This window comes from Cheilinus undulatus, linkage group 3 (genome assembly GCF_018320785.1).
Source record: "Cheilinus undulatus linkage group 3, ASM1832078v1, whole genome shotgun sequence".
Taxonomy (NCBI): domain Eukaryota; kingdom Metazoa; phylum Chordata; class Actinopteri; order Labriformes; family Labridae; genus Cheilinus; species Cheilinus undulatus.
The window spans coordinates 46,230,516-46,245,757 of NC_054867.1; the positions used below are offsets into that span (position 1 = coordinate 46,230,516).

The 15,242-nt window shown below is 39.8% G+C and overlaps 1 protein-coding gene across 2 annotated transcripts in view; it reads left to right on the forward strand.

The window, feature by feature from the left end:
- Window positions 1–15,242, forward strand: part of LOC121506925 (membrane-associated guanylate kinase, WW and PDZ domain-containing protein 3) — a 395,012-nt gene that overhangs the window by 361,812 nt on the left and 17,958 nt on the right. For both annotated transcript variants that reach the window (XM_041782974.1, XM_041782975.1), the window contains exons 11-17: window positions 2,271–2,302; window positions 2,990–3,155; window positions 4,536–4,630; window positions 4,855–5,062; window positions 9,537–9,719; window positions 11,687–11,872; window positions 12,684–12,780. In XM_041782974.1, the coding sequence (XP_041638908.1) occupies window positions 2,271–2,302; window positions 2,990–3,155; window positions 4,536–4,630; window positions 4,855–5,062; window positions 9,537–9,719; window positions 11,687–11,872; window positions 12,684–12,780 (967 nt within the window). The remainder of the gene's footprint in view (window positions 1–2,270; window positions 2,303–2,989; window positions 3,156–4,535; window positions 4,631–4,854; window positions 5,063–9,536; window positions 9,720–11,686; window positions 11,873–12,683; window positions 12,781–15,242) is intronic.

Below are 15,242 nucleotides of genomic sequence, written 5' to 3' on the forward strand. Positions count from 1 at the left end.
GTCTGAGAGCAGAAATTACATAAGTGTGGGGATGTGCCTGATTCTGCCAGAGAGAGAGAGGGGGAGGGGGGAGGAGGGAGGGTATGCACCCTTCAAATGTCTCCTACATCAGCTCCAGCCGCCCGAGGGGATTCACTGCCTAAGTCGACAAACTCCGTATTTGCTTTGATCATCAGCAGAGCGCTGGCGATTTCTTCTACGCCGCTCCGTCCGTGGCCCCCTTAAAGAGCCGTGGCTAAACGTCTACAGAGGGAAGGTCCCCGGGGGTCTCCTCCCTCCAGCCGCGCCCAAACCCTTTTCTCTCCCTCGCTGCTGTGCCACCACCACCACCACCACAACCTACTCCACTGCATGAGCACACAGTCAGAGCAGAGCCGGTCTTAGCCTGCCCAGTGGAAGAGCTGATGCCAGCTTTAACCCTCATTAGACGACAGCCTATGGCTTGGAAGAGGATCCCTGAGAGTGTGGGTGTGTTTCTGGTTGTGTGTCAGCTTTGGGCATCCCTGTTGAGAGAATGAGGGTTAAAAGTGTGGTTTTAGATGTGCCTGTATCAGGGCTGGGCAACAGGGACCGTAAATCAGATCTAGCTGAATGGAAATACATGATTATAGGGTGGTATAATTTGGCGTAAAAATGGTTGTCATGAAGGCAGAATCATAAAGTTTGCTACAACTTTTGATACAACATACTGTTGTGGAACCCTGCATGTCTAAGAATAAGCACTTTAAAGAAAGTCATGGCTTCAGACCACACGTAGCATTGCAGCATTAATTTAGACTAGGTAGCTAAATGCTAAAGCCAAATAACTTCTCACTACACTTCTGCTTTAGTTTCATCTCATGATCTCAGGTTTTTACCACCAAACCAAGTGGCAAAAGTCATGAGCAGTCTTCAATACTTCTTATCACAGTAATCAATAAACGGATGATGAATATGTAAAATATAATAACATCTTACCTTGCCAAAACACCTGCTTTGCATGAGTTTTCAATCGTTGGGGTTGAGTTGTACTGTAAGCCGGTGTGTACGATGGCTGCCACAAGGGTAGCGATTAGCTTGGATGTAGCTTCAGAAAAGCGTCAGTTTAACCCGACATCAGCCTCATTTCTGTATTAAAACAAGAGAAAAGAGCCACACCGAAAGCTTCTATTAGCAGAGAAGATTTTGCACGTCTCCTGAAAGGCTTTGGCATGAATTTCAGCTGTACAAACGCTGCTGTTAAGCATTTTTGCATCGCTAGCCTGTATAGCTCAGATCAGCACTGGAGATGCGCATGTCTACAACCTCATTTTGTCTTGTCGCTCGGATTGGCCCATAATGAATGTGACAGAGAGAATATTTGTCCTATCACCTTCTGAGAATTTTTTGAAAAGCCCTGCCCTTCCTGAACACTTATAATGGAAGGTTTCATAGATGAATGTGATATATATCCATACAACCATGCTATCTGGTGTGTTAGGTTAAATCAAACAATTCAAGCATGCAAAAAATAGTTCTTCTGCATGCATCAAGCATATGTTCCCATGTGAAAGCCCTGAAATAAACACAAACTAAGTCAGTGTAAGTAACACCATATCTCATGTGTAAATACATCAGTATATACTTTGAAAACACAAAATATTTCCCAGCCCTAGCCAGTAAATTTTCTTGTTTCTAGCCGATGACGTTGGATGAAAAATTTTGCAGTGAAGCAGAAAAATGCCACTGCATCTTCCCTTTTCCATCAGGCTCCATTAACCCCTCATCAAGCCAAGTGTCGACCCGAGCCCCACAGGGCTGCGGGCTCTAGAAGAGTGTTTGTTAATCCAGTTTATGTGGGGAGTTAAGGGGAGAAAGGGGGAGGAGGGGGGAGTAAGAGATGATCTGTAGGGAACAATCTGAGCGCCTGAGATGGAGCGTGTGGGTGTACTGTACAGCGAACAGAGAGAAAAAGGAGGGAATTATTGGTCATTGAATTATATGCATGAGTCTGTAATGCTCTCACAAGCTTCTTGGGCTTCCACCGTGTCATCACCACTCCGGCACACAGACACCCCTCTGTACTCCCTATGTATCTTTAATCACACATAGATGTGTATTCCCTAATGGAGCATTCTTTAGAGAGTACACCTCTTGAGTTTAGAGCAGCTCACTGGTTTATTTTTATGCTGCCTACTGCTGTTTCAGTCAGAGACGCAGTGCCATCTGGTGGGCGTTTATTCACTGAGTGTTTCCCAATCCCAATCTGCATTTCTGACCATTTTTCCTGTTGTGCATCTGTCTTTTCATAGGTCAGACATCCCCCGTGAAGAGTCTAAAGCCTGTGAGTAAAACATATCTTTTTCCTACTTCTTCGCTCTTGTTTTCCCCCCTCAGAGACGTATCCTTCAATTTAATTTCCAAGCTTTTTGTCCTTCAGCTTAACCAATAAGCCTCTGCAGCATGGAATTAAGTGATAGCAATAAATTTGAATATTGATTATGCTTCTTGGCGCCTCCTTTTGTTTGCTCTGAAAAACGGTCTTAATTACTTCTTTTCAGTGTTCGTATTCTCAGGGCTATTGTCAAGGGATTGCTATGGTAATGAAGCATGGATGAGCCTCTTCAGATATGCTGGTATCACTAATACAACAGTTTTAGATAGAGAAGTTGCCCTTTCTGCTTGAATAGGTCCTTCACAGCCACAGGGAAATCTCCCGTTTTTCCTGTGAATTGAACATTTTATTTATTTCATGGGTTCGCCTTGGAAACAACTGCAGAATGTAAATTAGAAGCAGTCCGTGCCTAAAAGAAGAGAGCGGGGGAAGTGACCTTTACTGCTTTTGGTCATCTATCACCATTAAATGCTCAGCCACTTGTCTGCTCTAATGAGCTGCAGAGATTATCAATAAAATGTGTCCTTCATGGCTGAATACCAAAGAATATGAGAGCTAATGAAACTGTAATAACATTGTAAATGATGCTACTTAAAGATATCTGATGGGCTGATGGCACTGTTTTTGTTCTTACAGAGACAGGAAATGACCGCCAGTACAGAGACCCTGGATGGCATCACAGACCCCACTCCCCAGGCTCTGCCCTACCACTCCAATACAAACACCCTGCGCTCCGTCGAATCCCCCAAACGAGACGCCACTGAGTTGTACCTGAAGTCCAAAGCCCTGCTGGACAGCAGACGTAAGTAAATGCACCATCTGTTAAAAAAAGCAGCTCAAGCGGCTCAGTGAAAGGTTGATGACCTACAGGACTGGAGGCCTTACAGAAACAAATGAGTGCAACATCATCCTTGCATTTCCAGTATCACTTGATAGGTGAATCAGCACTTTATTACATTTGTATGGTATTTGCTGATAACATCTCTGCACACTGCATTTACAGATCCCCCGCTCCTTTAAATGTAGCTGCACATGAATCTATACATTGATCATCATTTGCATGTACAACTGAGATTGATTTTTGTACATTTTTTTCTTTACTCCAAGGAAAAATTTGTTCATATTTAAGTTATACACTTGAGTTTTATATAAATTATCTTCAACACTTCTCTCTTCAGTTTTAGCTTTATAATACTTCAATTGTGGCTTTATAATACTAGTTAAGGTGAATTCCTGTATGTTTATGTCTATGTATTTCTTCATTTCTTTTCTATTTTTAGGGTTTATATATTGTATATTTATTTGTTCTGCTGTAATTACTTTAAAACCTGCTGCAGCAACACAACAGTTTCCATCCTTCTGTCCAATCATACATCCACCTTATCTATTGATAATCTATCCACCTCATCTGTTCAATCATCCATCCATCCATCCATCCATCCATCCGTCCATCCATCTGTCCAGGCTGGATGTAGGTTTCTCTTGGAAACTTTCTTAAGAGCAAATTGAAGAAATGTTTTAGTTTACCAAACTAGTTTATCAGAAAGAGTCGACACTACATCCATGTCTTAATGAACTACCTGAGCTCAAGTACCACACTTGCAGGAGAGGCAGCAGTAGAGGCCATGGCTGCTTTTCAACTATAACCTGTTTATTCATGCACTTATGACTGAATGATCTCACAAGCAGCACTAACCAAACACCAGTGTAACAAGAAAACATTGTGAAATTATGAATGATGGGTAACTTGTTCTCATTTTGAAGGTAATGCTTTAACTGGACAAAACAGAAAAGCAGATTTTACAATCAGCTGGCCTAGCTGATTGAATCAACTGTGCTTTCAGTCCAGTGAGCCACTTATAATGTGAAGCCCTATTAGTTTTTCTACCAGCCTGTGAAATTAATGTATCCCTCTGTGATAATTCTGACATGCCCTACATGTTCCCTTTGTCTTTCTAGACTGAATCTTTTTTGTGTCAATAAGACTGAACCAATCATTTATTGATATACCTCATTTATCAGTATTAATGTTGGATCCTAAGCCAATGTTTAGCTCTTCTACAATCCCTACATTATTGCTTTCTGTTTTTTTACTGTTCTTCTGCTTTTTTACAAGCTGCTCTAAACTTGTCAAGAGGGGAATTAATGACCTTGATTGATTGATTTGTTTATTGATCCACAGAGCCTCACACCAAAGACATTGATGTTTTTCTCAAGAGAGACATTGAAACGGGCTTTGGCTTCCGCGTTCTGGGAGGAGAAGGTCCCCAACAGCCAGTAAGTATATATTACACTCTTTCATAGGTATTTAAATTTCACATATTTTTATGGCACATGGAAATTGCCAATGGGTTTGGAGGAGTTATAGTAAAATAAAATGGAAGAATAATCAGGAGGGGCCAAATAAGAACTTAATAAAAAGACAACACTCACTAACTTAAAAAAAGAAAAGTTATATGACGTATTTGTTTCAGCTCTCTCGTGTACTAACTCTCCACCAGAATGTCTTCCCACAGGTGTACATCGGGGCCATTGTGCCCAACGGAGCAGCTGAGAAGGATGGTCGTCTGAGAGCTGGGGACGAGCTCATCGGCATCGACGGCGTGATGGTGAAAGGTCGTTCACACAAACAGGTGCTGGATCTGATGACCAACGCGGCTCGGAACGGACAAGTTATGTTGACTGTACGCCGAAAGGTCATCTACAGAGGTGAAGATTTAACCGCATCACACCTGGCACCAATGACATGTCTAATATGGTATTTTTATGTTGATAGATGGGCTTCTACATTGTGCTAGTGACAGAGGAGATGAAGGATCAGACAGTTTATCACTGTCAGTCAGATAAACCAGTGGTGAAACTAAACATTCAAGCTAACTTATTTAAGCCTCTGTTTTCTAACAGTATAATAACATAAAAAACACATCAGCCTACAATCATACAAGAAGGGAAGAGGACAGAAGTTCTTACTATAAAGTCTGGTGGACAAGACAGACTTTTAATATCTTCTTTGTGAAAATGTTAACTGTGCTCTAAATATCAACACAACAAAGACAGCAGTATATAAAATATGCCTTATAACTTGGGTTGCAACTATTTTGCACTTTTAATCACCAGGTATTGGGCCACAAAGCACAGATTGTGCCTTCTAAGAGCACCACGATTTGCACAGAATTAGCACATGCAAACCGCCCCTATTTTAGCACCCTATCCACAAAAGAATTCACACTGATCATATGCCAGCAATAAAAAGCCCTCAAAATTGTGCGTGCATTGCATCTAGAAATGGTGCAAATCATGGTCTTTGTGCCAAATCACAGTGGACACAAAAATGAAAGAGTCAGACAGAAAAGAAAATACAATTTTTAGACAGAGAACTCAGAGTCCTTTCTGATGAGGCGCAGAGACATGCATCCAAACTCCAGTCATGGTCTCACTCCAACAAAGAGAGAATGTGATGGAAAAATAGACACTTGCTCTTTGTTTATGTGCATAAGTTAGCATGACTATTCTGTTAAAGCAGCAAAAACATATGCTTTAGCACCTTCCATAATTAAACCACAAAGACTGATATGTACGCATGCATGCACATGGGTTAAATAACAACTATGCCAAAGACCCACATAAACAGACGAAGGGAAGATGAAATTGAAAATCAAACACTAAAGAGACTGAATACATTCCAGTTCCTGCAGAGTACAGGTCTACTATAGGTCTGTATTAAATGTGGAGCTCTCCATGGTGCTGAAAGTCATTAAACTATGATGTACAGGTCTCTCTTGTTCTTTTATCACCAATTCTACCATCAGTAATCATTAAAAGTTTTTTGTTAGACAGATAGGGTTGTAAATAACAAGTTTAGCTGACAACATGGAGCTATTTTTTCTCTAATGTGCAGAGTTAGTGTGATTAGTGACTTTCAATTAAAATAGCTCCAGATGAAACATTCAATTAAAGATTTTTTGGAAACATCACCCAAGATTAAAGGAGCTTTGGAATCCAATAAAAGGCCTCAGGGGTTCTCTTAAAATCAAGGGAAAGCAGAGGTAAAACCACAGAAAGGTTTAGAAAGTATCTAAAAAATAGATGTTAGAATAATCTTAATATCCACAGGATCTGGGTAAAATAACCAGATTAAGTCCATTTAAATAGTCCCCACAACTACAGTCATCACTCTTAGCACTCCACTCTTTGACCATGCCCCTGCAGTTGATTGTCTGCTCCCACACCTCCCCATGTGGCCCCCCCATCTGTCCTACAGGAGAATACATAGCCAAAAGCTTTCTACCAGCACAACATAATTTCTGTGCCCTGTTAGACCCCACACTGAGCCCTCCCAGTATTAGCATTTAACTAATGTGGATACTCACAGTTTTCCTGGCTGTTACCAGCCCAGGCTGGAGCATCCTCACAGGCACTAACTGCTGCTTATTGCTCATTCTAGTGGCTCATGCCTTGGCGTGTTGCCGATTCTGGCTCCTAGGTTGCGACTGCTTTGTTCCTCCCTGCCATAGGCCTCTTCATCTGTATGCCCCACTGTTTGCTTTTTCTCTTTTTACACCCGCATCCCACACCTGTTGCTCATCCTTTGATTGCTGCCTGTGTGTGCTTCAGGGGCAGTAGGACAACTGTTGCATGCAATAAACAACACTCTCATACATGCACACTAAAATGATTGAAGGCAATCAAAGTATAAAAATAGTAAGAGGAACTCACAGCTAATAAAACTCAATAAAATGCTCTTAAAACAAGCTATAAAATATAAAGGTGCTATAAAGGGAAATAAATAAAAGAGACTGTCATGTTGGTGGTTGCAAAAGCATCACAATCCTTTGGTAATCTGGCTCATCATGTATTAGAAGCAGCCACTTTAAAACAAACAGAGATACATAGCCACATAGAAAAAGCTGGCAGCACCACTTTAACAGCTTTTCTCCCTCATAACATAATAATCTCATTTTTAAAGAAAACAGGGGTATACTGTTTAGTAAATAAAATGTATGGAGTGCTGGTTTGATTTAACAGACCCCTCTATTAAAGACAAAAAGTGACCACAGCACAGTTTGCAAGCTGAAAGCTTGACTGCCATACTGATAGCTAGCAGGATTGCAGAGCTTTCTTGGTGACATTAGATGATAGTTAAAGAACTGCACAGCTGCATAGAAACAGCATGTTGTGGGCTTTGCTAAATCCAAGGAAATCATCACACAGGAAGACAGTTTAAATCTTTCTCCCCTCTGGGTGACCCCCAAAATAACCAGCAAAATTATATACTGGTGTTGGGGTTTTAATGCTAGATTTTGGTTGTCATTAAATTATTACTAATTATTATCCTAATTATCAATTTGAATAGATAAAACTATGAATCAAGATTAATAAATAACAGGGCACCACCCTGAAGACAAGGAACAACAACCGCAAAGGAGCAAAAGTAAGTCTAAGAATTAAGATCTTAATGATCATCATTATTTTTCATAAATATTAGTATTGGAATGAGCACTGAGTTTCTCAACTCGCAGATTCTGACAACTTCTCCTTAAATATAATAGTATTTATTAAACAAAGCAGCATGCATCAGAATCAGCAACACTGAATCAAACAAATAACTATAATCAGCTAAGCTACAACAAAAAAAACTATTTACAAACAAAAAAAGTTGGTGAAATTGTAAGATAGATAGAAAAACAAGATGGCTGATTGTCTTAGAACGGCTGACTAGAACAAAGAAGACAATATGGCTGAAACACACGTGACTTTAAAGATGATGGACTTAGAACAAAAGATGGAGAAAGAAACTTTCCCTCTCAACTACAACTCTGTATAGAAACTTCACCCCACAGAAACCCAGTGGTCGGACTTTGGTCACAATGGTGTTTGTTTAGGTGAAGGCGCTGTACTGGACATAAATGGACACAGCAAAGTAAATCAAAAATATGAGAAACACAAGGCAACAAATGCAGCTTTTAAAGAATGAAAATGTAATGCTTCATACAGCTGTTTCTTCCCAGATAAAAGCCTTTCCTTGGGATTACAGCAGTCAGTCCATTAATGTTCCCTCCACAGTTCCAGCAAGTTAAAAGTCTTTTGGCATCAAGAATCAGCTTTAGGGTGAAAGTAGGCTCATATCATTCTCATTGAGAGAGTAGAGTTGCTCGTCCACCTTGGATTCCGGTTCAGGTGAAGTCAAAAGAAGGAAGGAAACTCTTCGTGCTCGCCCAGCTGATTACTGACTGCGCTAAAACTTAAACTTAAGCTGGCAAACAGAGCAACAGTGGAAGGCAGCTGCTGTGCAAGGCTGCTAGTAGGCGATGGTATTGCCTATGATTGGAGTGGGTTTTATTACCTATGGACACCCTACGGAGTCTCCTCAGGTCTCCTATCAGAGCAAGAGTGGGTCCTGCAATAACAGGTCTCTGCAATGTTTGCGAGGCCTGAGTTTTTGTTGTCCACGTGGCTGATTCCCAACACAGGTGTGATTGTTAATCTAGATTTTTTTTGTTAGAACAAAGAACCACAGAGAAAGAAATGAAGGGAAATAGATTCCTGAAATACAACCATCGAACCCAGAGATTTGTAGACCCTCCTAGTCAAACAGTGACTGTAATCAGGTGGATTTTATGTCATAATTACTATAAAACAGGCTAAAAAACCTTGTTTAATCTAAATTTTAGAGTTACTGAATAAAATCTTCTGAAACACAGTCAATAACAGGTTAATGGATATTCATACATTAAGCACTGACTGACAGAAGTAGCTTAACCAGAAGACTCATTACCTCCTCATAAGGAAAGAGTAGAGTGCTTGAATTTAACGGCTTCTCTGGGATAAAAATTCAAAGAACCATTTGGCCATTAACATGCTGTTTGATTACAAGGAAACTCTTGAAATAACTTGGAGGACAAGTTTAGTATTCAGGGAATAAATGCAGTCATTCTCTCTCCTCTTCCACTGCTGCTGGCAGCCTCTTTAACATCCACAATGTGTAGCTACTACTCTACACTGACTCTGTTTACATTATTCACTTACTGCACACCACTTTATTACTTTTATTTGCATTTATACTGCTCATGAACTCACAGAAGCTCCAGTGTTCAGTAAAAAACCCTCAGGAGTGCAAACACCCACACACAAATAAAGTTACAGAAAAAAACACAAACTTGATATTATTATCGCCTCCTTTCAGACGCCACGGACGAAGAGGCTCAGGAAATGGCTCCAGTGCTGGTGAACGGCTCTCCAAAGCTACCTCGAATCCCGATGCCTAGCGCTCTGGACCACGAGTCCTTTGACATCACGCTTCACCGTAAAGACAACGAGGGCTTTGGCTTCGTCATCCTTACCTCTAAGAGTAAACCACCACTGGGAGGTAAGACTGTCCTTCTCCCCAGTATGTTACAATAGGCTAAGCCTTTAAACTTCATCAAGTAAATGTTCAAAACCCCTCAATGCAACATTTACTCAAGAACTTTACATGGTGAATCTTTTATGACTCAACAGGCATGCTATTGTGAAAGATGTTATTTTAAAGCTGTATATAAACAAAGCAAATTGCATTTATCTGAAGATAACTATGTAGTCAGGCCTGCCCAGAGAATTGGCTGGGCCGAGTAGTATTAGTTCTAGAATCCTGGCAAACGGTTCACCTCATTATGGAGATAAAATGTGTTACTGGGCTCTAATGTTGACATTATTAATTCAAGCAACGTTTTTTTTTAACCTTTTCACTACTTTCCACCCTTTTGTGCCACTTCTGTTTACCACTTTTGACCCCTTTTTGCTGCTTTTGACTTGCTTTTTTCTCAATTTTTGGGACTTTTTGTTCATTTTTGACACTTTTAACCCATTTTTGACACTTTAGACAATTTTTTTTGACACTTCCCCCCATTTTCTCACTTTTTGCTGGATTTGACCCATTTAGACACTTTAATCACCCCCACCCCCCCATTTAATTTTTTCTATTTTCACAAATATTAGTTATTTTCCATTAGCATTTTCTCAGTTTCTTCCACATTGTTTTTTGGCATCTTGATGCTTGTGCACATCATGGCCACTTTTTGTTTCCACTTTTAATCAGTTTTATTTCTTATAACCCACTTTTGCCAGTTTTTGTTGTTTTTGCCATATTTTCCACTTTCTTTGCTCCAATATACAGTTATTCAGTATTCAGTTCTTTTCCAATAACAATTTAGTTTCTTCAGCTTTTTTTGGAATCCTAATATTTGTTTGCATCATGGCTACTATTTGTTGCCACTTTTTTTTTTTTTTTTGCCTTTTTCAACAAGTTTTGCCACTTTGTAGCCACTGGTCAAACATTTCTGCCAGTTCTGTTGGCCACTTTGAACCTATTTTTTTTCCTTTCCCATTCTTATCATTTTTGACTAATTTTGCTCATTTTAGGCCATTTTTGCCATCTTTAACCAAGTTTTGCCACTTTCTACCATTCTTTTGTCTCTTTCAAACATTTGCGATTACTTTCCAGTAAAGTTGTCTTCTACTTTAATTCTGGCACCTGATGGTTGTGCACATCATTGCTTATGAAGTCTGACATAACTTTCTTATACATAGTGCTCACATATACATAGTTAACATTACCAATTTAAAGGTTATTCTGTTTTTTAGAAAAGGGGTTTACATCTTGAAAAAGGCTATATTGAACTACAGTGTAGATAAATACATTCATTGTTTGTTACTTTGAGAGGAATAGTTATTATTTAGGTGAAAAATAAAATGTGGTTATCAAAGCTTAATTTAACAATGGACCATGATTTTACTGACCTCCATGGGTCCCCAGATTGGCTGGGCCCCAGAGAGCTCTCCCTTTTATATCCCCTTATGGGCGGCCTTGGGTAAAGTAGAAAGTTCAGGATATTATTGTCAAAGACTAATGATGTTAGGGGGGAATAGACTGGTGAAAAAAATCTGATTCAGTAGACTCTGCTCTTACTGCTTTTGTTTGCATGTGCATTTTTGTGAATAAATGTACAATAAAAAGAGAGAAATGCATGAAAAATGTCTAAAACTGCAAGAAACATCAACAAAACAGTACATACTATTTTATAAAGTCACTCATATCAGAAAAAATGCAGAAACAACAAAGATATCAAATGTATTTGGAAGGAAAATAATCTAAATCTAATGTTTTCTCTTATAAAGAAATAATAACAAATCTACTGAGGTTTGTAGTGGGGGAGATTTCTATTATATTGTTGCTTTGTGTTTAAAAGCAGACAGAGCAGTTGTGCAGATCTCTCATTATGTTTGCTCTCAGCTCACATCTGAAGGTCACTCTACCCATCACTGATGTCTGTGTTCTCTTCATATCTTATCTCTCAGTTATTCCACACAAAATTGGCCGAATCATTGAAGGCAGTCCCACCGACCGCTGCGGCCTGCTACACGTCGGAGATCGTATCTCAGCGGTCAACGGGCGCTCCATCATCGAGCTCTCTCACAACGACATCGTTCAGCTCATCAAGGAGGCCGGCAGCGTTGTCACCCTCACTGTGGTTCCTGAGGACGGTCAGTGTCTCTGTCTGTGCACGTCTGCTTTTATTATCATCATAAAGAGCTGTTTAGATCAGTTAACATTAACTTTATTTGAAAAGAGAAATCCAATCAGACAAAAGAAAAGACCACAATATTTTAGAATAAGAAGAACATTTAAGCCTTGTTCCCTTTTAAACAGGGCTACTCTGAATGTTTTTAAAGCCCTCTTGAGTCCAGACTTTGTGTGCAGATATTATTATTTTGAGGCTTTCTTAATCCCATCATGTGAATTTGATTGTATCTTTGTTTTCTTTGAGACTGCCAGTCTTGGTCAGGTCTCCTTTTAAAGGAATTCTCCAATCTCAATAGGACAGACCTGACTAGATAAAGGTTAAATGAAATAATAATTAGAAAAGTTGGATTTTTTGTTGTTGTGGTGTGATATCAAAAGTGAAGAATACGATTTAAAAAATACAAAAAATGACCCAGAAACATCCTGAACACTATAAAATTATCAGAAAACTAGAAAAACACATGCACAATGGTAGCATTCCTCCAGGTTATGATCCTATTTAAATACTTTCAGCGCAAAATATATCACAATCACAGGAGGAATAGTCATTCAATTCTCAATCAAATATCAAGGAATAATCCTATGAAATGTTTTATTGCTATAATCCACTACTCTGTTATTGGTTTTGAAAAACAAAGATTTTAAAAGTCTCTGATGATAATAAATAAATAATATATTGATAATAAATATCAATTAGAATCATCTTTGTTTCTCACTTCATACGTGATAACTGATATAGTTTTTGCTGGTTCTGTGTTGACTGTATTTTAGAGTATAAGGGCCCTCCATCTGGAGCGAGTTCAGCCAAACAGAGTCCAGCTCTTCAGCACCGAGCCATGGGACAAAGATCAGCCCTACAGGATGAACGGTAAGAAACTACTCTTAATAACTACATGAAAAAGGAGTTTGGTCTTCAGAGGAAGGAAGCCTTTGAAGCTATCCAAACATAGTATTCATACCAGCAGATTTTTACCCTCTTACCCCCTTCCTCCTACCTTTGGTTTCTCTTGGTTGATTAAAGTTGAATAAACATGTATTACATTGTTCTTTTTTGTCTATAGGTTCTGTCACATGAGGTAGAGATGTGTATTGATTATCAATAGCCTAGTGTATATGACCAAATCACAGCAGTCAGGTCAGGTATGGGAGCATATGCCAGTTCAGCACTTCAGCACATCAACATTAATCCTGTACTGCTCTGGCCTCCTGATGGCCATCCTCCAGGCCAGGTCCAGGTCCATTCCCCATGTCTCCAGGTATTATCCCAGCTGGCCACTCCTAGAAAGAAAAGGAAGACACCAAGAAAGGGAGATACAGAAAGAAGAGAAAGATGCAGACAGAAGAGGGAGATGCAGAGAGAGATGAAATGGAGATATGGAAAGCAGAGGGAGATGAAGAGAAAGATTAGAGGGACATGCAGAAAAGAAAGAGAGATGCAGACAGAATAGGAGGATGCAGAAAGAAGAGGGAAATGTCAAAAGAAGAGGGAGATGCAGGAAGAATAGGTAGACAGAAAGAAAAAGGGAGATGCACAAAAAAGAGTCAGATGCAAAAAGATGAGGAGGATAGAGAAAGAATAGGAGGATACAGAAAGTAGAGGGAGATGCAGAATGAAGTGGAGGATGCAGAAAAGAGAGGTGTTGGAGATGCAGAAAGAAGAGGGAGATGCAGAAAAAGTGGAAGATGCAGAAAGGAGAGTGAAATGTCGAAAGAAGAGGAAGATGCAGGAAGAATAGGTAGACGTAGGAGGAAAAAGGGAGATGCACAAAAAAGAGTGATATGCAGAAAGATGAGGAGGATAGAGAAAGAAAAAGGGGGATGCAGAAAAGAGAGATGTTGGAGATGCAGAAAGAACAGGGAGAAGCAGAAAGAAGAGGAAGATTCAGAAAGAAGTGGAAGATGCAGAAAGAAGAGAAAAATGCATAAAGAAGAGGAAAATGCGAAAAGAAGAGGGAGATGCAGAAAGAAGTGGAAGATGCAGGAAGAAGAGGGAAATGCATAAAGAAGAGGAGGATGCAAAAAAGGATTAGAGGGAGAAGCAGAAAGAGATGATGGAGATGCAGAAAGAAGAGGGAGATGCAGAGTAAGATGAAGGTTAGATGCAGAAAAAGATGGGAGGGAGTTTTAGAAAGGGGAAGATGCAGAGAAAGTAGAGAGAAATGCAGAAAGATTTGAGGGATAATCAGAGAAAGATGAGAGGGAGATGCAGAAAGAGAAGAGAGGAAGATGCAAAGTGGTAAAACAAGCAAGACCCTTATTGATCCAACATCTTAACAAGGAAACATGCCTCCTGAGCAAGACATGTAGAAGGACACTGGGAAGTCCAGGAAGGACAAAAACCAAGTCAATAAGTCTGGAGGCAAAGCCAAGAAGAAGAGGTGGACAAAGGGGAAAGTGAGGGATAAGCTTAACAACCTGGTGCTCTTTGACAAGGCCACCTATGACAAGCTGTACAAAGAAGCTGCCAACTACAAACTTATCACCCCTGCAGTAGTGTCAAAAAGGCTTAAGATCCACGGTTCCCTGCTGAGGAATAGCCTCCAGGAATTACTGGTTAAAGGCATGATCAAACTGGTGTCCAAACACAGAGCACAGCTGATTTACACACGCAACAGCAAGGGGGGAGATGAGGAGACATAGCAGAGAAAGCATAACCTGGTTCTCTGGTTTGCTTTCTCTTGAAAGGCTATTTAAAAAACTATGAATCCATATAAAACTTACTGTCTTTGATATGGCTATAATATCAGTAATCAATGTTTTAGGGAGTCAGGAAGTTGGTTTGTGCTTAGAATATTGCCAATGCCTAAACAATGGGCAACGCCAGGACAAAAGTGGCATCTACAGTGTAGACACAGGTCTGTCCTTTTTGGTCTACACAACACTTTTGATACTCAGTGCACACTTTCAGTGCAGAAAGTTTTGCTAGTGAGTCAGGGTTAACCTCCCATTAATTATGCTTCAAGACTAAAATGTGTCCCAAATGACCCGAACATACCCAAGCAAAACATTTTGCAGGAGGCAACACACAAAAATGATTACTTTTTGGTGTACTCCACTGTTAGTGCCAAGACAGACCTCCTGCCTGCCACCCACACTGAAGCCAGAGAAACATCTTCTCAGAAGTAGAGAACCAAGAAAGTCCTCTAAAATTAAAATAAAATAGCACCGTTATAGCTATAATAATGTATCATGTTGCTTCTGACAAACTCTCATTAAATTAACATGAATAAAAGCTGTTTTTTTATATACCTTGGAGCAAACACATAAAAGTGTAACTAGTGTGTAAGATAATAATGCAAACAATATGAAACATACAGAACATAAAAGCAA